The sequence below is a fragment of the Pochonia chlamydosporia genome, chromosome 7 (genome assembly GCF_001653235.2).
Source record: "Pochonia chlamydosporia 170 chromosome 7, whole genome shotgun sequence".
Taxonomy (NCBI): domain Eukaryota; kingdom Fungi; phylum Ascomycota; class Sordariomycetes; order Hypocreales; family Clavicipitaceae; genus Pochonia; species Pochonia chlamydosporia.
Genome location: NC_035796.1, coordinates 694,555 through 715,440, shown reverse-complemented (window position 1 = coordinate 715,440; position 20,886 = coordinate 694,555). Strand labels below are relative to the sequence as shown.

General features: G+C 48.4%; 9 protein-coding genes across 9 annotated transcripts; 4 read left to right on the top strand and 5 right to left on the bottom strand.

The window, feature by feature from the left end:
• Nucleotides 1-2,912: 2,912 nt before the first annotated feature.
• On the bottom strand, nt 2,913-3,542 carry VFPPC_07100 (hypothetical protein; the record flags this gene model as incomplete). Its single annotated transcript, XM_018286017.1, has 1 exon — nt 2,913-3,542. One exon carries the CDS (start codon nt 3,540-3,542, stop codon nt 2,913-2,915), a length of 630 nt encoding a protein of 209 aa, XP_018139956.1.
• Nucleotides 3,543-4,122: 580 nt separating this feature from the next.
• Nucleotides 4,123-5,272, top strand: VFPPC_07099 (thiamin pyrophosphokinase-related protein; the record flags this gene model as incomplete). The annotated part of the gene is made up of 2 exons (XM_018286016.1): nt 4,123-4,160; nt 4,309-5,272. 2 exons carry the CDS (start codon nt 4,123-4,125, stop codon nt 5,270-5,272), a joined length of 1,002 nt encoding a protein of 333 aa, XP_018139957.1.
• A 217-nt stretch (nt 5,273-5,489) lies between these two features.
• Nucleotides 5,490-6,068, bottom strand: VFPPC_14157 (UDP-glucose 4-epimerase Gal10; the record flags this gene model as incomplete). The annotated part of the gene is made up of 2 exons (XM_018291927.1): nt 5,490-5,595; nt 5,722-6,068. The coding sequence occupies 2 exons, from the start codon at nt 6,066-6,068 to the stop codon at nt 5,490-5,492; spliced, it is 453 nt and encodes a 150-aa protein (XP_018139958.1).
• A 432-nt stretch (nt 6,069-6,500) lies between these two features.
• Nucleotides 6,501-7,701, top strand: VFPPC_16630 (ethyl tert-butyl ether degradation EthD; the record flags this gene model as incomplete). Its single annotated transcript, XM_018294383.1, has 2 exons — nt 6,501-6,940; nt 6,981-7,701. 2 exons carry the CDS (start codon nt 6,501-6,503, stop codon nt 7,699-7,701), a joined length of 1,161 nt encoding a protein of 386 aa, XP_018139959.1.
• A 491-nt stretch (nt 7,702-8,192) lies between these two features.
• Nucleotides 8,193-9,074, top strand: VFPPC_07098 (tRNA-splicing endonuclease subunit sen34; the record flags this gene model as incomplete). Its single annotated transcript, XM_018286015.1, has 1 exon — nt 8,193-9,074. The coding sequence occupies one exon, from the start codon at nt 8,193-8,195 to the stop codon at nt 9,072-9,074; it is 882 nt and encodes a 293-aa protein (XP_018139960.1).
• A 162-nt stretch (nt 9,075-9,236) lies between these two features.
• Nucleotides 9,237-12,005, bottom strand: VFPPC_07097 (ubiquitin-protein ligase (Asi3); the record flags this gene model as incomplete). Its single annotated transcript, XM_018286014.1, has 1 exon — nt 9,237-12,005. One exon carries the CDS (start codon nt 12,003-12,005, stop codon nt 9,237-9,239), a length of 2,769 nt encoding a protein of 922 aa, XP_018139961.1.
• Nucleotides 12,006-13,618: 1,613 nt separating this feature from the next.
• VFPPC_07096 (3' exoribonuclease) lies at nt 13,619-14,534 on the bottom strand (the record flags this gene model as incomplete). Its single annotated transcript, XM_018286013.1, has 2 exons — nt 13,619-14,355; nt 14,417-14,534. 2 exons carry the CDS (start codon nt 14,532-14,534, stop codon nt 13,619-13,621), a joined length of 855 nt encoding a protein of 284 aa, XP_018139962.1.
• A 2,212-nt stretch (nt 14,535-16,746) lies between these two features.
• Nucleotides 16,747-17,656, bottom strand: VFPPC_07095 (ribose 5-phosphate isomerase A; the record flags this gene model as incomplete). Its single annotated transcript, XM_018286012.1, has 2 exons — nt 16,747-17,186; nt 17,254-17,656. The coding sequence occupies 2 exons, from the start codon at nt 17,654-17,656 to the stop codon at nt 16,747-16,749; spliced, it is 843 nt and encodes a 280-aa protein (XP_018139963.1).
• Nucleotides 17,657-19,119: 1,463 nt separating this feature from the next.
• VFPPC_16631 (mannan polymerase II complex ANP1 subunit) lies at nt 19,120-20,566 on the top strand (the record flags this gene model as incomplete). The annotated part of the gene is made up of 5 exons (XM_022429031.1): nt 19,120-19,681; nt 19,759-20,078; nt 20,142-20,237; nt 20,300-20,486; nt 20,562-20,566. 5 exons carry the CDS (start codon nt 19,120-19,122, stop codon nt 20,564-20,566), a joined length of 1,170 nt encoding a protein of 389 aa, XP_022284173.1.
• Nucleotides 20,567-20,886: the final 320 nt, after the last annotated feature.

The following is a 20,886-nucleotide window of genomic DNA, read 5'->3' as shown; positions in this document are numbered from 1 at the left end:
ACGGTACTCTGATCATCTGGTGCCGCGTACTCCCTGAGGTTTCCAGCATCGTTGTTCTGGGACTCCTGTTTGGAGATCTGTTCGCCTGACTCTCTACGCTTCTATCATGCCTCCTCCTCGCGATCGCTCCGGCTCAAATATATCACGCTCGCTAGGACCAATTTTATCTTGCCAATAAAGGATACTACGAGTATGGTCTAGATTCCATGCACTCTCATTACCTCTGTTTGCTTTTGAACTCGCACCTCGGTCGGCCAATCTGTGAGCGCCGTCCACACTGCCGACGTCTGACGAAACCATCGAATCGGACACAAAGCATTACTGCAAGTTTATTCGCCCGCTGAAGGCTACTCACGTCAGCCCACTGCGGTCGATTATTGCCAAACCTCGAATATATATTTCGAGCGGTAGGACCAACGATAAGGCTGCTCAATTTACTCTCGAGCACTCATCCACCAATTGTGCTATGTCCTGATGGGTAAACGTTGTATGTAAAAATTCACTCCTATGGCTGGAATCTGGATTTCTGTTTTCTCCGGACGTTTCGTATACTAAGATGTCGAAACTACAGCACAATATGGAGTTATTCTCGACGCCGGTTCGTCGGGAACCCGTCTTTATGTCTACAAATGGAAGCATCCGCTCTCGGCCAGCAAAAATGCTTCTCCTTCCGATTTACGCAGCTTGCCAAAGCTCAAGCTAAAAAAGAGCAAAAAAATTCATCCTGGTGTTGCCACGTTTGCAGAAGATGTCGCATTGGTTGGCCCTGACCATCTGCAGGCGCTCATCAAAACTGCCCTGGATGAAGTGCCTGAAGACAACGTTCCTGAGACTCCTATTTTTTTAATGGCCACAGCAGGTGTCCGCTTTCTTCCAAAACTTCGACAGTCGTCGCTTTTAAAGGGCATTTGCACATATTTGCAAACCAACACAAAATTCGACCTTCCCGATTGTGCAGGACAGGTGCAGGTTATTTCCGGAGAGACTGAAGGATTGTACGGCTGGATTGCCACGAACTACTTATTGGGGGGATTCGATCGACCGAATGAACATGTGCATGGAAAGGGTCATCATACATACGGCTTTTTGGATATGGGGGGTGCATCTGCGCAGATTGCCTTTGCCCCCAACACCACGGAAACTGAGCGCCATGCAAATGATCTAAAACTTGTTCGAATGCGGCGAGTGGATGGGTCGTCGGCCGAATACAAAGTTTTCACCGCGACGTGGCTGGGATTTGGCGCAAACAAAGCCAGGCATCGCTATATTCAAGGTTTGATGGAAAGCTATGGAGATTCACTCGACGAAATACCAGATCCGTGTATGCCCAAAGGTCTCCGAAGCCCTGCCAGTGAAGAACTCGATGCTAGCAATACTTCTCATGGGCCAACTTTGATTGGGACAGGCGCGTTTGATGAGTGCTTGAAGAAAACCTACCCCCTCCTTCGCAAGGACGCTCCATGCGATGATCATCCTTGCCTGCTTAATGGCCAACACGTTCCCGCGATAGATTTTGAAGTTAATCACTTCATTGGTGTTTCGGAATATTGGCACGCAACTCACGGCGTGTTCGGCAAGGAGCAACAGGCATACGATCTTGCAACCTACCAGCGCAAAGTTCTTGATTTCTGTAGCCGTGAATGGGCTGCAATTAAGAGTGATATCGTGAGGCGGAAAAAGTCAAAAGATCAAAAGATTCAAGATGCACAACAAGCCTGCTTCAAAGCCTCATGGTTAATCAATGTCTTGTATGAAGGTATCGGAATCCCTCGGCTTGGCAGGGATGCATTACCTAAACCGAGTTTCAATGCAACCCACGACAGACCAGACAAAGACAAGCAGGATTTTCTCAACCCATTCCAACCAATCGACACCGTTGAAGGTATGGAAGTGAGTTGGACATTGGGAAAGATGGTCCTATATGCATCTGGTCAAATATCAGCTCCACAATCCTCTTTGCCTGTTGGGTTTGGAAGCAATGTAGCCTCAAAGACGCCATCTGACTTTGAGCACGCGGGATCCACACCTTTGTCGCTGGACTCATATTCTGACACAGAAGGTAATGAGTCCGACGACAGCGGGTCTTTTGGAAACAACACCATGTATAATATCTTGGGTTTAATGATTGTTGCTCTACTAGTTTCATTGTTTCTTAGACGGTCTGATCGAAGACGACGGTTGCTCGGTATCATTCCTCGGCGGCGACGTCACCCAAGCCGCAAACCGTGGTGTGGGTTTGGGTTGGCATCCAAAATCTTTGGTCATGGCACGGCAAATTATGAACGAATCGTAGAACAAGGCGAGGCTGCCGGATATGAGTTGGAGGGCAACATGGAAGACATTGATGGTTCTGATAGTAGCGAAGGTTCCCATGCGAACAGATACAACGGGGTTTCAACACCAAGAGTCACCCTAGACCACTCTGAAGACGGCCAACAACTGTCCGTTATGGATCGAGCCGGACTGGTGATCCGAACAGAAAGTCGGGAGCGACTGGCGCCAAATCTCCAAATGTTGAACGCTGGCAGGAGGAGTAGAACAGGGAGTCCAACCCGCATGAAAAGCCCGCTTATGACTCCAATGCAGGATGTGTAGTTCAGAGTTAGTTGGGCATGGCACAAGAGACCAAGTTTACGCAATGCGTCTTAACAATGCCATAATTGTTCACAATCGTTTGCACTAAATAATTCCTTTGAACTTATCGTAACAGCTGGTCTAGCTACTGTACACAATGATCCACGGGTGTTACAGACTCCGTCGAAGGCAGGGATTTCATTTCCCAACCCCATCAGCAGGTTGTATGCGAGGCTGTCCCCCAAGAGGGGACGAGTGAGGATAATTAACTACTTGTAACATCAGAGACGAACACCCGAGGTTGTTGGCTTATGTTTCGCGCAGTACATCATTGAAACTTAGTCTTGCAGCTTTGCGAGGTAATTGGGGTCGTTGCGAATTCGACTTTCGAATTTCCGCCACCAATCGTCAAATGCTCGGAGGGGGACAACTTCGACGCCTTCAGAACCTACAGACTGGGTGAAGCTTGCCAATGCATTGTATGCATTTTGAATTATGCGCTGTGCGAGAACGATTGTGGTCATCTGCGTCTTGCTGGAGCCCGGATCTGAGCTGTTTGCTTCCTTTTCTGCTGCCAGTTGCTCCAACCGTTGTCCGACAGACTCAGCCGGCTCGAGAGAAACTCCGATCACAATCCCGTCGTTTGCTTCACTGCCACTATCTTGGCTCGAATTGGAACTGACTTTGAAAAGTGCACTTTCTTTGCCAGCGCCTATACCCCCGAGAAATCTGAAGTTTGGCGTACTGCCTGATTCTGCTGCGGCAGCGACATCCTTTGCTGTTGCGAGGTAGATCGCCGCCGCAGTGTTAACAGGGAGATTAACATTGGGAAGCAAAATTACCATGACATGGGAAAATGGCCTGTTGTCTGGCAGAGTGTACAGAAATGACGTTGGGGAAGGCGTAGATGTAGGATCAGTCATAAGCTGTTGCCCGGTTGGTATGACTCCAAACATAAGGCCAGACATTGTGAGTTGTATGTGCAAGTGCCTTGCTTTCGTTTTCTGTTGTACTGGTGTATTTCTATAGTTGAGCTTCTCTGGTGTGACATCCTGTATTAGCAACTATCGTTAGGCTGTGGATATGGTACGTACCGCAGCATCTGGCTACGACTGCCAGTAAGCAACTGACGAGTCAATCGGATGACGCAGATGACACAAGGGGATAACATATGGCCAAACCGAAAGCACTATTCGAACAGTGACTGGGCTGCTTACGTTCATGTCCCTACCTTTCAAGATCGAAGTTATATTCTCTGTTGTGACGCCATGGGAGTGGGACGCCCACCACCAATCAATGTTCGTATCTGCTCAACTTGCTGACTTTGGCGGTCCCCCAACCCCGTTTCCCATGTCCAAGACATTTGACATGCATGTGCTGTCTGGCAAGTGGGGCTGCACCTCTGTAGTTCGGTCTGGTGCGCTTAGTTTTATCGAAACCACTCCTCCAAAGTTACATTTCATTCTATTCATCAGTATACATGTGACTCTCTGCATCGGATTTCTAGGCGTTTTATAAAACCATTTACTTTCCTTCGAATCTCGGACAATGAAGTCAAACTTGGACTTGGTTGATGACACTGACAAGTAAGAACCAGAGAGCAAGTCCTCATACCGTCCCCTTGCATGGGAATTCCCAATCCTGCCATGTCCAGGCCTGACGGGCAACCTATGCAATCACTGACATGATTAACGATACACCTGCCCTGTTAGTAATGATTTAACCAGACTCTAGGTTTCCCTACCCTCCTTTCACTACAGGATCATCTACGCTATTTGATGTGCCAGAAGGCATTTACGCCTTAGTCTGGAAAGATGCCAATGGCCCTTACCCCATTGGGTACGTACTTGATCTAGTCGTGGCAGAGCTGATAAGGGTCCCCGACAATGTGAGGGGTGAAATGGAGGTCGACCATGTCGGCAAGACTTTGTCACTCTTGCAATTAGCATCTGAACCTGAGAGAACGGCAAAGGTAGCCAAACTAACTGCGTATTGGCGAGAACGCCAAACCTTTAAGCTACTTAAGGGCTGGCGAGACGAGCTCTGGCCTGTCTATGGGCGCAATGGCGAGCTTCTCTTCAGTATGGAGCGAGGTGCTATGGGATTACTTGGAACCGTAAGATATGGTGTCCACTTGACTGCTTACGTCGTCGAACCTTCGGCACCATATGGAATCTTAATATGGGTACCGAAGCGGGCAAAGGATAAATCGACCTTCCCTGGGATGCTTGACAACACTGTTGCTGGCGGCTTAATGACCGGAGAAGACCCCTTCGAGTGTATCATCCGTGAAGCCGATGAAGAAGCCAGTTTGGCGGAGAATGTGGTTCGCCAAAATGCCCGAGGCGTCGGCATGGTCACTTACATATATGTCACGGATGAAAAGAATGTCGGGCAAGCAGACTTTATTTTTCCAGAGTGTCAGTGGGTTTACGATCTAGAGCTACCTGTGGATATGATACCGGAACCCAAGGACGGCGAGGTAGAAGAATTTAAGCTCTGCGATATAGACGAGGTGAAGAAGGACCTAGCAGATGGCAAGTTCAAAGACAATTGCGCTGTAATTATGCTGGACTTTTTTATTCGCCATGGAATCCTAAAAGACGAGGAGGAGCCGCAGCTGAAGACTATCCAGCAGCGGATGCATCGAAAACTACCTTTCCCAGGGCCGCATCAACCAGACTGGCAGGGCAGTTGAAGAAATCAAAGCTAGTTAGAACCACAAGTTCGCTTCTTAGTCCAGGCCTTGGAATACAACAGTACCACAGAGCATTAAGTACACCGGGTCTCAAGTTGACTGGCTTCTAAATGTATTGGTTGAGGTATAGTTGCCTGGAAGGATTGCGTGAAATGACGCTCCCCAGCCGAACCTCGTGCGACTTTCTGCGACAATTGAACCGACATTGAGCACCTAATTATTTCTTTATGAGGAGATAAACGTTGTCGACACGTAGAGGGGTGAGCTTCTTAATAGGACCCTGCAGCGACATGAGAAGGCCGCCGAAGGAGACGTATGCATTGCTGAATATCAGTCAGGTGTTAGCATTAAATGATACGGGACGTGCCGGGAAGGCATAGTTCAGATAAAGGCTTTTGTGATTCTATATTGATTGCATGGGGCATTACACTGCAAGTTGAAGTACTTACATTGTGTTGCCATCATATGTTTCTTCAAATTTGTAGATTTTGCCATAACAAACATAGTCATACAAGTCCGCCATCGTGGATGGTGCATCTCCTCCCTTGCCAACATCTCGCCAGCCCTTATCATCCTCCTTACTACCATCCGGAGATAAGGTTGTGGAGAGGACAACATGTAGGGAATCGGACACGGCACAGGGAAAGAGCTCCATGTTGATATCCAGCACCATTACCGTTTGCGAGTCGGCTGATGTGCACGATATACGAGCAACCCGATCATACTTGGATTGGTCATAGTCGGTCACCGTGAAACTCTCCTCAAAAAGTGTAGCATCACCGCCCCCGCTGGACATGATGAAAACAGATCAAAAATGCAATGGCGGAATTTTGGATGGTCTTGTCGAGAGCTTGGTGTAGTGACGATAGTGACGCTTGGGGTTGAACAACAATGTTAGGAAGATGAAGGTTTGACTTTAATTTTTTCCCTTCTGGTTGAAGGTGGATCCGCTCTTCTTGGTGCCATTCCAAAGGCAACCCGATGTGTGCCTTCCCCCCCTGTGTGCAGAGCCGCTATAAGCATATCTTCCAAACGGGGCGCTGAACAATCTGGCATGATCAAGTGGTCATTGAGCTCTGTCCGGCATGACCTGATTTTTCGATTGACGTTTTGCTGGCTGACATTCGTTTATTGACTGAGGGCGGCTTATTGCGTAATGCCAAATTTTGTGCTGGTAGTTACGACGGAGAAGGATTTCCAGCTAGAGCTTTTTGGCAACTGAAATGCCATGTCTTTTCGCAAAAGAAATACGGTTATTCAAGCTCCAGCGATTCCGTCGCCGTTGCGAAATGACTGCAGGCAACTGCCCTCGGGTACTCGCCCATCACCGTTAGATGGTCGTTTGACGACATCAACTGGTACTGCCTCATTAGATCAACTACTAGCCGGTCACGCGGGACTCCCACTTGGCAGTTCTCTCCTGATTGAGGAACCAGGGACAACTGATTTCGGAGGAGTCTCGCTTCGTTACTTTGCCGCGGAAGGCTTGGTTCAAGGCCACGAGGTTCACATCCTGGGTGTTGGGCAAAATTGGCGCAGAGAGCTTCCTGGTCTGGTGGAAACAAGTGAGCAACCGGTCCAATTGGATTCTTCGTCGAGTAAGATGAAGATAGCATGGCGATACCAGGGCCTCGGAACTCAGTCAACCAAGAAAGGTAAACGAAGCATGCCCCGAATGTAAACACTTGGCAATTGTTAAATTAATAAGAGCATTAGATCTTGGGACTGGAGGCGTGGCCGGGCGTGCCACTTCCGGGAGCGCCAATTCCGGGAACATATTTTGTCACACTTTTGACCTGTCAAAAAGACTAGAGGCAAACAATATTCACGGTCAGCTTATCATACATCCTGGTCCATCACCTACAAACGACACCTCCGAGGACTGGTTCTCGAAATTTGTTTGTGAGCTCCGCTCGAAATTGAAGGCTGTGCCCGCAGTGCACCGGGTTATCATACCAAACCTTCTGTCTCCTACCTTGTATCCCTCCAGGTTATGCAAGCCTCAAGAGATCCTCCGGTTCCTACACAGCTTACAGGGCTTGCTGCGCCAGTTTCCTGCTCAACTGGCTGCCCTAGCTTCACTACCAAGCTCTCTACATCCACGACATTCTGGACTTTGCAAATGGATGGAAATTATGTTTGATGGGGTGATTGAACTTGTTCCTTTGCATCAACCAACATATGTGAAAGAAAGCCCATCAGAGCGAAGCAAAGCTCAAGGACTGGTTCGCATTCACACAATGCCGATATTTCATGAACGAGGTGGGGGGATGGAAGGATGCTGGAAGCGAGAAGAAATGTCTTTTCGGCTCACAACTTCGCATGGGCTTGATATAACGCCTTTTAGCTTGCCTCCTGTTGGGTTAAGCGAAGAAAGGGTATCTGCATCACTCCCAGAGCAGCCGAAAAGCGAGGATCTTGACTTCTGAAGCCATGTGGTTAGCACTCAGTGAAATGCTTGCACCAAGCTTGCATAAGAGCTGATCCTATTAGTACATATTCCTCCTTAGTTGCGATTATGCAATTCTAGCCCCGCTAACTACCTGGGTAGTAAGGATCCACATGTATCCAGAAGTGAGTATTTCTAGTCCGTACCCAAAGAAAAATTTCATGTTTTCCAGCTCGACTGCAATAGTTGCTGGTGCTCACAATATGGGCCATCACCCTCTGCTCCGGTACGTGGAAAGTTTTCTTCTTCTTTGCGTTCGTCCTGCACCCACCAATTCCCAAGGCATTACGTGATTATATACTTGAAAATCTGTCAATCCACTGAGTTTCTGTGAAGACACATACAACATTACGAAGACGACTTATGATTCCCAAATGCCTCACATCACCAGTACCAAATTGACACTTGTTGTCAACTATCAGAGCTTATGAGACTTGTAAGCTAACGCAATTGCCATGAAACACAGAGCCCATGGCCCCTACAGGTGACTGCTCGGGCATTTCCGACGTTGTACGAATTTCAAACATCGCTGGACGATATCTGATATTCGACCCGGAGGGAGCCTCTCTTCTCAGGCGGCTGGAGAACACCAATGGTACTCTTGTAGGCACAACACCACAGCAACCAACGCAGAATGTTTTTCTTGCATTGCCTGTGGAGCTCCGCTCTGAGGAAGCCCATAGCCTAGTGCGAAAAGGGTCGGCATACATAATAGACGATGTAGCTGCCCACAAGTTCGCCTTGGCTACAGGGATGCGGCAGACCCGCAAGTTGTATGTTAACTCTCTCCGACAGAAAAAGCAAGCTGCGCAATATGCGATAGCTGAGAGAGTCGCATCGAAAGCAACGTCTTCGCCTACTGCCTTTCAAGAGACGAACCAGATTGATACCACACGTCTATCGTCGAGGAGCGGTGTTGGCAGGCACCCTGTGGCCAGTAACATGGCAACCAATACCCATGACGGCCGAACACTTGACAACGTAGGTTGTTTGTCTTTGACCCCGCTGTCCAGCAATTTGCTTCTTTCGAGAGGGGCATCCGAGCGATCCCCGGTTGTGGAATCTGGCATGACTCTCAGCGGGTATCTCCTGGAAAGACGCTACTATATGACTCCCGGTTTACGATTTGGCGTTCAACTGAGCGTTTATCCTGGCGATCCCCTTCGCTTTCATGCGCATTTCATGGCAAACGAGTACAAATGGGATGAGCCTATACCCATTTTAGACCTTGTCGGGGGTGGGAGGCTAGCTACGGCTGTGAAGAAAGCATTTTTGATTGGTGGACAACAGCCAGCCAGCAGTTCCGACCCTGCCACTGTTTGCACGTATAGTCTAGAATGGGCCGCCATGTAAGCAACTGTTCATGTACTGAAAGCAAATTCCGTTGTGGTTGACGGGCTCTCGATGAGGGACGAATTAGAATATCGCTACATTTAGTATCTATTAACTACCTAGAGTACTAAAACAATACAAAGTGTCTCTTACCTCCGACCTCATTTCACCCTGCCCATGCCATTATGGCACAAAAATCCGGCTAAAGCTCATAACATCCCTTCGGCAACAAACACACTTATCAAAGTTGTTCATTGCTAGTGACACGCGACAATCGTCGCACAAACTAAGACAACGGCATGGCCAAACAATAATCGTTCGGGCTGCACTTTGGCAAACCACGCATGGCAGGTTGGCGCCGTCCTCGCCACCTGAATTGGTCCGTACGGTTGTAGAGTTATGGGCATGAAACTCGCTGTGGCTGCGACGTGAGAGAAGAATTTGCTCCAAAATTTGCTCCTCGTCTTCCGGATTCAGCCTCATGTATCGGGCCTCCGGATGATTGTAACCGCTGTTCACCACCATTCCAGGTCGTCGAAGAACACGACTTCGTCGAAGTTGCTCCTGGCGTCTAAATCCTGATCTCGTCATTACTGTATCGGACAGTAGATGAGCAGAGAGCGTTTGTGCCTCTTCCCGCTCTTCAGTGGTCTCTGGATGTAGCAATTTCGCAAGGTTACTCATGTCTAAGGCGGTATCCGCAGCGGGCGGTGTCCGCCAGCTTCCTTTCAACAAAGGTCTCGCGGATGTTGCGCTCTCATTGTCTTCTGAATGCGAGAACATGCCTTGACCGTCATCCTCTATGGCTATTGTCGAAACTGAGATAGCAGACGTAGTATCCCAGCCATCTTCGTCGTCCGGCTTATATTCGCCGCTTTCATCACTGGATCCCCACCAACCTCCTGACAACCAATACTTGTATAGATCTGCATCAAGGCTGTCCTCGTCTTGACTGGCATTGACGCGCCTAAACTCAGCTTCGACATCCATAGTCTCCATTCGAGAAACCGATCTTTCATTGGTAATCAAACGTCTGGAAGGGTCCGAAATCGTGCCATGACTCATTCGTGGTATCTTATCCCCAGTACTGAGTTTTGGCCGTTGTGCTAACCAGAGTAGCCAAGTTGGCTGACTCCTTATTCGCATTCTCCCTATGGCCCAGAGGGTTGCTAAGGCACTCACCCGCATCGTCAACTTGCCGGTGCTCAACAAGAACTCTACTGCCAAGAACCACCTCGAGCTTCTTTCAGTAGCTCCTGTGCCTGCTCTAATGGTTCTTTCACTTCGTCCTCTGGAAATTCTCTGAGCGGCACGTTCACGGCCGTATCCGCTGGTAGCAGACATAGTTCCATCCTTCACCGGAACGAGGCCGATAGTACCAATCAGGTCAAATTGAGAATTAGATATCCCAACTCCCACAACCTGTCTTTGCAATTCCTCCATCTCGCGGAAGCGAGCTTCTTCTAACCAAGTGTGCTGCTGGAGTGAAACACCGCGATCTTCATTGAGATAAACGGCTTCACTGGCCATGCTGATGGCAGCAAATCCGGTCCGGAGGAGTGCAGTGTAAAAGTCCATCTCCCGAGTTATGCGAATCTCCGACAACGACAGGTTTGCTTGCATATTATCATGAGCCTGTGCTAGTCTTTCTCGCCAAGATCTTGCAGTGTGGTTTGACGTTGACGATGGCGGCGCAAGAGCAGACAAAATGAGTGCCAGACCGTATATCAGCAAGCAGACCGCAATTCCAGATAGGACCAGAACGTGGGGAACAAATCCAATTATACACACCGTGGGAAACCTTAGCAAACTCTGTGCTGAAGGATTTCCTAATTCAAATTCGAAGGCGCTCCAGACAATGGTCGCCATGAAACACAGACCCCAGAAACCGGTATTTGCCAGTCTGTATTTTGACTGTGCATCGAATATTCCCAGGACATGGCTGGATAAATGGGTCATTGATGATAAAAAGGCGATAAACAAGACTTCAGGCGGTGTGTTAACCTTGCTTAGAATCATGGCTCGAGACAGGGAAAATGATTCCGTTAAACCAGCTAGTGGGAAATTTAAGTTTTGACTCTTGCGAGGCAAAGATGCCCAGCCCAGTTGGTTATTGACAGCGGCATCGGCTTCTGCAAACGCAAGTGATTGTTCAAAGAGTGTCATTCCAGTTTCGGCGCAAAGTGGACGACCTTGAACAGCACACGAAAGCGTCTCTATAAAGTGACTCAGACATAAAACACCGAACAATGGCCATAATAAACTCAAGGAGCCACGAAGATTTTGTATGTTGGAACTATTGAGCTTCGGAATCATGTTGGTAGCCTCGCATGACTCTCTGTCACTCATGCCGAAAAGTAAACTGGAACTCAGGGTGTTTAAGAACGCACTGGGATGCGCAAATACCAAGTCTGATGTCTTATTCGCAAGACCCCAACGAAGTTGATTGAAATTTGGCGAAGTCTGACATTGGATGGAATGAAGCAGATGAAGCGATTGGAAGGCGAGAAGAATAATAGGCAAGCTTCGAACCAGTAACCTGGTATGCCATTGAAATCGCAATCTCCTCCGAGTAGCCGCGAAAATATGTGTGCGGTTCAGAATGATAGCCATGGCGATAGTCGAGACAGCCCACTTGCTAGTTGCATAACCAAATACGCTGCCCAAACCTCGCGCACTATCGAGAGACAGTCGTGTAGCCGGTGTGTCGACATTTGAATCCCCAATAGGAACACTTATCCTCGTCGCTGAAGCAAAACTAGGGTTAGGCTCTAGAAGATTGTACCAGGACGGCTGCGAGCCGTCCGATGGCATGCCAGCACCCAATGGTGATGCTAGTCGGTCTGCTGTACCACCCGCTTGGTCCGAGAAGGTTATGTAGGATCCAAGCTTCATGAAAATTCGTGGTCCAGCCCAGAAGAGGTCTTCCAGGAGTGGCGCATTCCGTGTCATGTTGAACGCCCATGCGGTGATATTGTGCCAACTTGAACCCGCCACATTTTGAAGATTCGCCAACGGTTGTGCCATGTGTGGAGCAAAGCTCTTTGCGGTCACAAGCTGTTCATCCATGGCACCATCTGCTAATCGTTGAACGGCCGAGGGGGTTCACGCCTGGCAGTAATTCTTAATGGCAGGAGAACGGGCATGAGTAGGACGACTGTAGCCTCCTGGCAGTGATGTTAGAATGAGTCTCCGCCAGTGCTACTGGCAAGTTAAATGGCTTAAACTTGTTGCATCTGGAATCAGGCAACGCCAAGGCGTGCTGTTGTAGAGGTATGATCGTCGAAGTATAAGCGCACTGCTGGTTAGATTGCTGTAGTCGGAGAAAGCCTAAAGCTCCTCACGGTCAAAGTGGTCGCTCAACAAGGAGGAATGGAGGCCAGATGAAGTTGGTATTGGTGGAGTCTTGGCGTCAGAACGGTTGGTAATCCGCTTCTCAAGTCTGGTGGGTCCGAGTGGTCTCTCCACTGTCCAGTCAAACATTGAACGACATCTGGAAACGTTGGGTCGCGGAGGACGGCAGGATCCACCAGACCATAAACTCAAACCAGATGCATACATGTCACGTACCCAGGTATCTACTCCAAATGCATGCTCAAGTCTAGTGCTCAGCTGCGGCATCCTCCAGTATTTGGTGGCGAGAGTGCCAAAAGGACAAATCTTTAATACCGGCACACTTGCGGTCAACAGATTGCCTGCTTTGTGAGGTTTTCTCCAACGACTTATTCGTAGGTTTGTGGGCAGCAAATTTTCTTCATAACCTGTGCACAACACTTTAATAAAGATACAGACTGTCATTGTTGGACTAGTGAATTAACGAAGTATTTCTAGCATATGTATGGAGCCTACAGGGCAAGATGTTGAATATTGAAGCAACTAGTGTTCAATGCCTAATACTGACTGATCTCATTCAGTATCGCTTTGAGAGCAAGTCTTGGTCGTGGTACCAGCTAGGGGTTGATGTCCCTACAAGAGCACAAAAACAGCTAGTAGAATGAGAAGGCAAATTATTGCGCTTGGCCCTATGACCGACTGAGGAATCCAAGGCATACCAAGGCACATATGTCATTAGTCCGACCATGGGACGCACAAGACATAGGTGTCGATCTCGTTTCCAGCCAGGAGTCGGTCTCTCTCTCTCTCCTTATATATATATATATATATATATACAATACCTTAACGATTTCGGGCCAGTATTTGGCTATCTATTCGTATGGCCATGTCATGGGACTGCCCAGAATCCTGTACTTTTCAATACAAAATACTCTCAGTCATGTTCGTCACCAGTGTGTGAAAATGCAATATCTCATGGTGTCGGAAAGCTTTTGTGACTGTCCGGCTATGGCGCTCCGTGAATGTTGTCTGTGTGATGAACCACACACATGTGAGATGCACAACTTATTGTAGCCCACACCGTTTTGTATGTCGTTTTGTACACACAATTCTGCATATTGTGTTCCCAATAGTCGTCATAAAATCGACAAATGCTGTCGGTCCTCTGGCAGGCGGCTTGGTACGAAGCGGGCTTGTAAAGCAATTCTATGGACGCAAATTGCTTGTTTCAATCAAACCGATGGAATTGCCTCATTAAGAGACATTAACATTGTTTTTCCTGTTGCCTTACTTGCAAGGACTGCGTTCGACACCAGAGATTGGTATGAGGTGAGCTCAGAAGTATAAAACGACCCTTTGTACCAAAGGTTGGTAATTTCGTTTCGAGTGGGCAAATATGCCACACAGCAAGCGGCTAGAACGGTATCATGTTCGGAGACAACAGGGTCCATGACTATTGCTTGCTCATCTGGATTTCCTCTGTTCACAACGAGTGCTGCTACACCGCCTGCAACGACATCAACACAATCGATTCCAGCGTCAGCAATTGCTGCAGCGGCGACAGTAATGCATCCACTCAGTACAAACATGGTGTTCCAGTCCTCAAGGCCTTGATCGATGGTTGCTTGGCGACTCATGTCGCCCTCCACTACCGTGACGACAACGTCAACACCACTCTTCGGCCAGCGATCGACAATGACGGCCCCGCGCAGGGCAGCTTCTAGATGTATACTCAGATCACGCTCACTGGCATCTCTGAGATAGCCTCTGCGATAGCGAGTGGCAAACGGCGCATACTTAACATGAGTGGATAGTACCATGTGAGGAGAGAACGGCGCTGATCGTGGAAGAGACCGAGGTCCATGTACCGTGCAGGTGAATTTCATACCAAAGCCGTGCGTTCCTGTGCTTTGGCCGATTTCGAAGTAGGCTGAGCCCGATGCAGATGGCGTTACGCCTGTTTTTAGGTCTGTGGCAAAGATTAGCTTCAGATCAGGATGGAAAGTAGACAAGTTGAAGTTTCGTCTGACAAAATGGTCGAGCATCGCTATCGTTTCTATTGCGAACTGGCGAGAGAGATAGATCCTCATCGTAAATAGGAGGGTTGGTTGGACCGCCTGGCCCATTAATTCGTCGCCGGTCAGACATTTCTCATTGAGGACAATTCGTGACAGTGTTGCAAGAGCGTCATTGACCTAAGGCAACAAAGCGACTGACAAATGGTGGGCAGTTCATGGGATGAAATTAAAAATACACCATGCCCCCACCAAAATATGACTAAGCGTAACCCGTAGCCCTTCCAGCGCAAGCATATAAAAGGGTCCACAAACAGGTCCAAACTCTTTCCTTGCACAATTCTCTTTCCGTGTTTTTTTGCATCAATCCGCGTATGCTTCCTTGCTTTTCCTACACCTTCTGACCCTGCTTTTCTAAGCACTACAACATCACAAGGAACAAACCGACATGTGTTCAGTTGACTTTAATTAGTTCCGGCAGAATGGTGAGTGTGCTGATGATTTTTTTGCTAGTAATGGCCACTACTCTTCCGATCTTTGTCAAGCATTCAATGATGATACCACACACCACTGTTCCCGCGACCCCTGAGCGATTGAACAAACATGCACTACCATCTGATTAGGCATACATCCAAGTTTATCGTGCCGATACGACTTGCCCGGCGATTTGCTAAAACAATATCCTTGACAACTAGGACAAATCAATCGAGTTGAAGAAAACTCTCCCCTCTGTTGCACGCCATTTATGAACGACATTGTTTCGTCAAGTAAGTTGATCCAAGCACTCGCACGACGCGTGCACCATGGCTCTTATCATGATGAGACACTTTTTCATCCAGTTCTGCTACTGAATCGAAGTGATGACTCCCAAATTACCATACCAAGATCTCTGATATGATTATACGCACGCATGCCACCACCTACTTTCCCAGTTCTCTTTGTCGAGGCATGGCTAACGTGTTCACGAATGATAGGATACTACCGTTTTTTTTGGGAGTATTGACTGAATCACCAGTTGGCCGAAAAGCAAAAGCCGAGATATGCGGTGTTTGCAACCTCCCCCATGATGGTAAGTTGTCCTCACTGACGGATTTTTCGGGCATTAGGAGGGGAAAGCGTTGATGATGACAAAAGTTCTATCCATTCAACTACTTCATCTTTGCCGAGTCATTCTCCCGCACTTGAGCCACTCGAAGGAGTTGCGATGACTAGTTGTGGAGTTGCTTACAAGGGTGTTATTTGACTTCAGCGCCCTCCCCTGCTCGCGCTTCGTTTTGATTCGCTTGGAGAGTCGGGCCGGCAAAGGTGACTGAGTAAACTGGCTTGTCTGAGAATAGCTTTGAGTCATGCTGTGTTTTTGAACATTTGGTTGGAAGGTAGATTCTAACAAGTTGACAGATGTTACACACGATCTCAATGTTGTCAGGGTGCTAACCTCAGCATATTCCTTCACGACTACAAAATTTTCAGTAAGTTCAGTCCCGAGTCGACGTATGATAAGTGTAGGCCATGATCCGACGGATGCCCCAGCTTGTTTTTCGATCTGTGTATTGCCTTCTAGACCGGAGTTTCCGCAGTGCCTCTCCTAGCGAGTTATAGAGACTGCCCATCATTTCAAGGTGCTGCAGCCTCTGCTACTATCAAGGTATATACCTACCTAGTACTTGACAACCCGGCCCATTTGGTGAGCCAGGGTATCAATTAAGTAGACAATCGTGGGTGTGGACCATCGACAAGTCTCACTCCATGCTGGACTTATAAGTGGAGGAGCCGCTCAATTCTCCAAAAGCACATGCACGGGCACAAACAGCCAATAGTCTGTCAGGCTACTATTAGATTAGAGACAGCAGTTGTCACAACATTTATTGCCTGAGGTTGAGGCCCGTCAGAGGTAATCGCGATAAGATTACTACCTTACAATCACTCATTGGACATGGTTAAAACAGTGAAGGTTGGGTGCCTACTTGAACAGATGGTTTTCGTAGAACAAGCTGCATGTTCAGCTGTCGCTTACTCAAGTATATTCCTCAGGTGCTAACCAACAATGTCCCCTAATAAGTCACTGTAGCATAAGTGTAGTTCGAGAATTGCATTTTTTTGATTGCGCGTCCAAATTTTCCACGAACGATGCACTCTAACTTTAGAGCACCCTCAAGGTCAGTTCTCATATCGAGATTTATAAGTAGGAGCTGCAAAGGGTTCTCTTGCAGTGTGACGGTTCTAGTCGGGGAAAAGGATTTTTTTTTGTCCCTGGTTCGCTCATTTTGCCCAAGCAGGTTCATGTAAAATGGTATGGACGTCTAGACCCCTTCTGTAAAAGTGTCTTGTTTGAGGTGGTTTTGTGGTTATGCGTTCTGCACCTGCACCTGGCCATCTGGCATACCAAAATAGGCGGCCACAGGCTTTTGGGCCTGTAGTTCTTTGCCTAACCCCAGAGCTTGGTTACCGTTGAAGCCGTAGAACAGGCCAATCTCAATAATGCCCGGAACCTTGAGCAATTCATCTGCTAATGTCTGGATCTCCCAAGAGCCATTCCTTCCACAGCCATCCTCGGTTGAAGATAGATCCTTGCGGATTAATAGAGGAGAAAATGGTGCATCAATAATCCACATGCCATTATCTGTGACGCACTCGCCAGCCTTGCTGGGAAGACCAGACCGAACAGTGGGACTCGGCGAACCCATTGCTCGGAGACGACGGAGAACATCGGGTGCAGCAAGAGGGAGGACTTCGATCGGGATCGTCTTCCACTTGGTACAGAGGCGTGGTGACTGCTTTCGAGAGTCTTTTACTCAATGTTAATCAAGTACCGGAACAAGGGACTTGGGCTGTGGTCTGACAATTGAACTTACCGGCGACAGCTATAAATTTGTTTGCAGCAGTGGCAACGAGTTTCTCCTGGAAAAGACACGCACCACCGCCCTTGATCAAGTTGAGGTCTTCGTCGACTTCGTCGGCGCCATCGAAGGCAACATCGAGGGCCACGGGACTACCATTTACAGTAGGCCGTTCATCGACGTAGCACATGCTCAATCCTGCCGTCTTAATGAGACCTTTTGACTGGCTGCCGGTAGGCACAAAGGTCATGCCAGAATAGAATGCTGGGCCTTTGCTGACGATGGCTTCGACAACGTACACGACGGTGCTGCCGGAGCCGATACCAACGAATTTATAAGAAGGGAGGAGATGATCTTCGACGGCACGGTATGCGGCGAGCTTCTTGGAAGACTCGATGAGATCGACAGCCAAAGACATGGTTCTTGTTGTATAGGGCCAATTGCGAGTTAGAAATTGTTGCCGGGGAGAGAAAGAGGTTAAAGTTGGGGCTGATGGCGAGGCAGGCTTTGTGTGACAAGAGATAGTCGTTGTCAGTGCTTTGCTACAGACCGTTGTTGATGCGAATGGGCTTCGCAACCTCAACAGAAAAGCAGTCGTTCTGCGGGGGCTAGATTTTGCGGGAACACTCAGGGTGGCCTGAAAGAAGGCAGAACTAAAATTTGGTTGTAACTCCAAAACTTTGTTAACTTGGTGCCACTTAAATACGGAGTCTATTGCATACCAACCTTAAAAGTCAGCGCCATGACCGCGATTACATCACAAAGTAAAGCAAGTCTTTGAAGTGGCCAAGGTTATACGAATGTAGATGGCCTCCTTGAGCTTGTCGCCAACAGAGGGTCACTTTCCGCACAGAGAGTTCCTACATGTAGGCGCTTCGACAGGACAACCTTGGAACCACACTTCAAATGTTATTAGAAGTCAATCTATCCTAGTGTTTCCACCTACCTAGGTACCTACCTAGGTAAAGTAGGTAGTTGTCCGTATATGACACAAAGAGTTGGCGGCGCACACTGCATCATCACAAACTCCTGGGCGAGCGTCCCGGTGATCAAATTATCAAGCCCAGGCCCATGGAATGACCGTCTCCCGGTGGCGCCCTGGCAATATAATACTAGCGCGCATTGCATCTTGATGGCCATGAAAGCCTACTGACATCAAAATTCGATGCTTTGGGAGAGAGTAGCGTCAACAAACACCTGATTTTCACGGGTGAAGTACGGAGTACCTAGGTACCTAGGTAGGTACTAGGTAGGTACCTGAGTACGGGGTCAGTCGCCCCTTATTTCTTAGGCCACATATCCTCCCAACTATGATTGGGTTGCATTGACGGATCTTCTGCGCTCGTCTCTGAGACAGATTTCGACAGCACAACCAGACTCCTTTATCAACAACAACCCTCTCTGCCCGAACTGGGAAAAGACTAATTCCGATCCCGTTGAATATTGAGACTACCCACATCGACGGCTACGCGATTGATCACTGCTCACTCGTGAGTTGGACGATAAATTAATTGCCTCCAGGGCCAGCTTCTGCATCTGTACAAGCCAGTCACGGGCGTTGAAGATCACGGCCGTTCAATTTCAGGCCCTCCCGTCTTATGTCTGCGTTATTGTTGGGAATATGATGCCACGGCATCAAGGAAGCGGGTTCCCAAACGGGTATCCCAGAAGCAATACATTTGAAATATCCCCTCACCGGTAAATACCTGATCCCCCAAAGACCCCCTAATGCTGGCAGCATTCTGAATACACCCTCGGTCTAGGTTTCAACCTCGAACGACAGCACCGGCCAATCGACGCAGAAGAAAACTACTCATTCGAATCAGCCTCGCAGCTTTTGGGTTGCTTGTTCTTAGCATATGGCTGTGGCCGTCCAACCCAATGCTCTCGGTGGTCTCCTTGGGATTGCTCTCTGCTGCCAGCGATCTGGAACTCGAGACCGTTCGATACTACGATCTAAGTAATGTCCAAGGTACCGCGCGGGGTTGGGAGAGAGAAGAACGCATTCTGTTATGTGTTCCGCTGCGTGATGCAGAGGCACATTTGGCAATGTTCTTCTCTCATCTGCGAAACTTCACGTATCCTCATCATTTGATCGATCTGGCTTTCTTAGTGTCTGATTCTAAGGATCGCACCCTACAAGTCCTCACGGACAATCTGGAACGAATTCAGGCCGATCCCGATCCTAAACAGCCTTACGGGGAAGTGTCCATTATTGAGAAGGACTTCGGCCAGAAGGTAAACCAGGATGTTGAAAGTCGACATGGATTCGCCGCACAAGCTAGTCGACGAAAGCTAATGGCCCAAGCCAGAAATTGGCTGCTCAGCGCAGCCTTGCGACCATATCACTCTTGGGTTTACTGGCGAGACGTAGATGTAGAGACGGCGCCATTTACCATACTCGAAGATCTCATGCGTCACAATAAAGACGTAATTGTTCCCAGTGAGTAACACGATTCGACTTATCTGTCCAAAGTCGTATGTTCTTTTCCTACACTCGAGCTAACACTGTATCTCAAGATGTCTGGCGACCCTTGCCAGATTGGCTTGGTGGCGAGCAACCCTACGATTTGAACTCTTGGCAGGAGTCAGAGACCGCATTAGCGCTTGCGGATACCTTGGACGAAGATGCTGTGATTGTGGAGGGTTATGCAGAGTATGCCACCTGGCGACCTCATTTAGCATATCTGCGTGACCCTTATGGCGACCCGGATATGGAGATGGAGATTGACGGCGTCGGAGGTGTTAGCATTTTGGCCAGAGCCAAAGTCTTTCGGACTGGAGTTCACTTTCCGGCATTCAGCTTCCAAAAACATGCTGAAACAGAGGGGTTTGGAAAGGTTCGCAATGTACCCCGTTCTCTATTCACACAAAAACCTCCATGCTGACAGCGGTTGTCATAGATGGCAAAAAGAATGCAGTACTCCGTCGTAGGCTTGCCTCACTATGTAATATGGCATCTTTACGAGCCTAGCGTAGACGATATACGTCACATGGAGGTAAGTATCTGAATGTCATTACTGTTACTGCTCGACTGGCTTCTAACCACTTCTCACAACAGGAGATGGAGCAGGAGCGGATCGCCCGTGAGAAGGAAGAGCAAGAGAAGAAATTGAAGGAGCAAAAATTGAAGGAGGAATTTGGTGATGCAAGCAGTCAATGGGAGAAGGATAAGAAGGAGATGAAGGAGCAACAGCAGCAATCGCAGAGATCTGGCGCAGATTCAAATGAAGTGCATCAAGCTGGAGGTGCAGGGGGGGTCAAGGCAGCCTAAACTGCTGCTTGAGTGTACTAATATTGTTTTCATGTGGCATTAAGGAAAGGCTAGGGATAAAGGCGTCGGCAATGCTGCGACGCCATTGACCTGGTATGGCGTTGCGTAGGAAAATTGGGTTCATTAGTTAGTCGAGGTCGCCATGTAGAATTGTCAACCACAAGATCTACGATTATCACGGTGTTGCAGGTCTGGTAATAACGATATTCTCCATGACAATTGACAGTGTTCATGTCTTGGGGCCTTCAACAGCAGCTTCTCCTGAACAAGAAACACCTCTTAGTTCTCGGCAAAGAGAGCCGGGGGGCAATGCATCCGAGCTCAGTCTATCCAGTGCCAAAGAAGAAGTCGTAGCGTTCCTGCTGCGGATACCA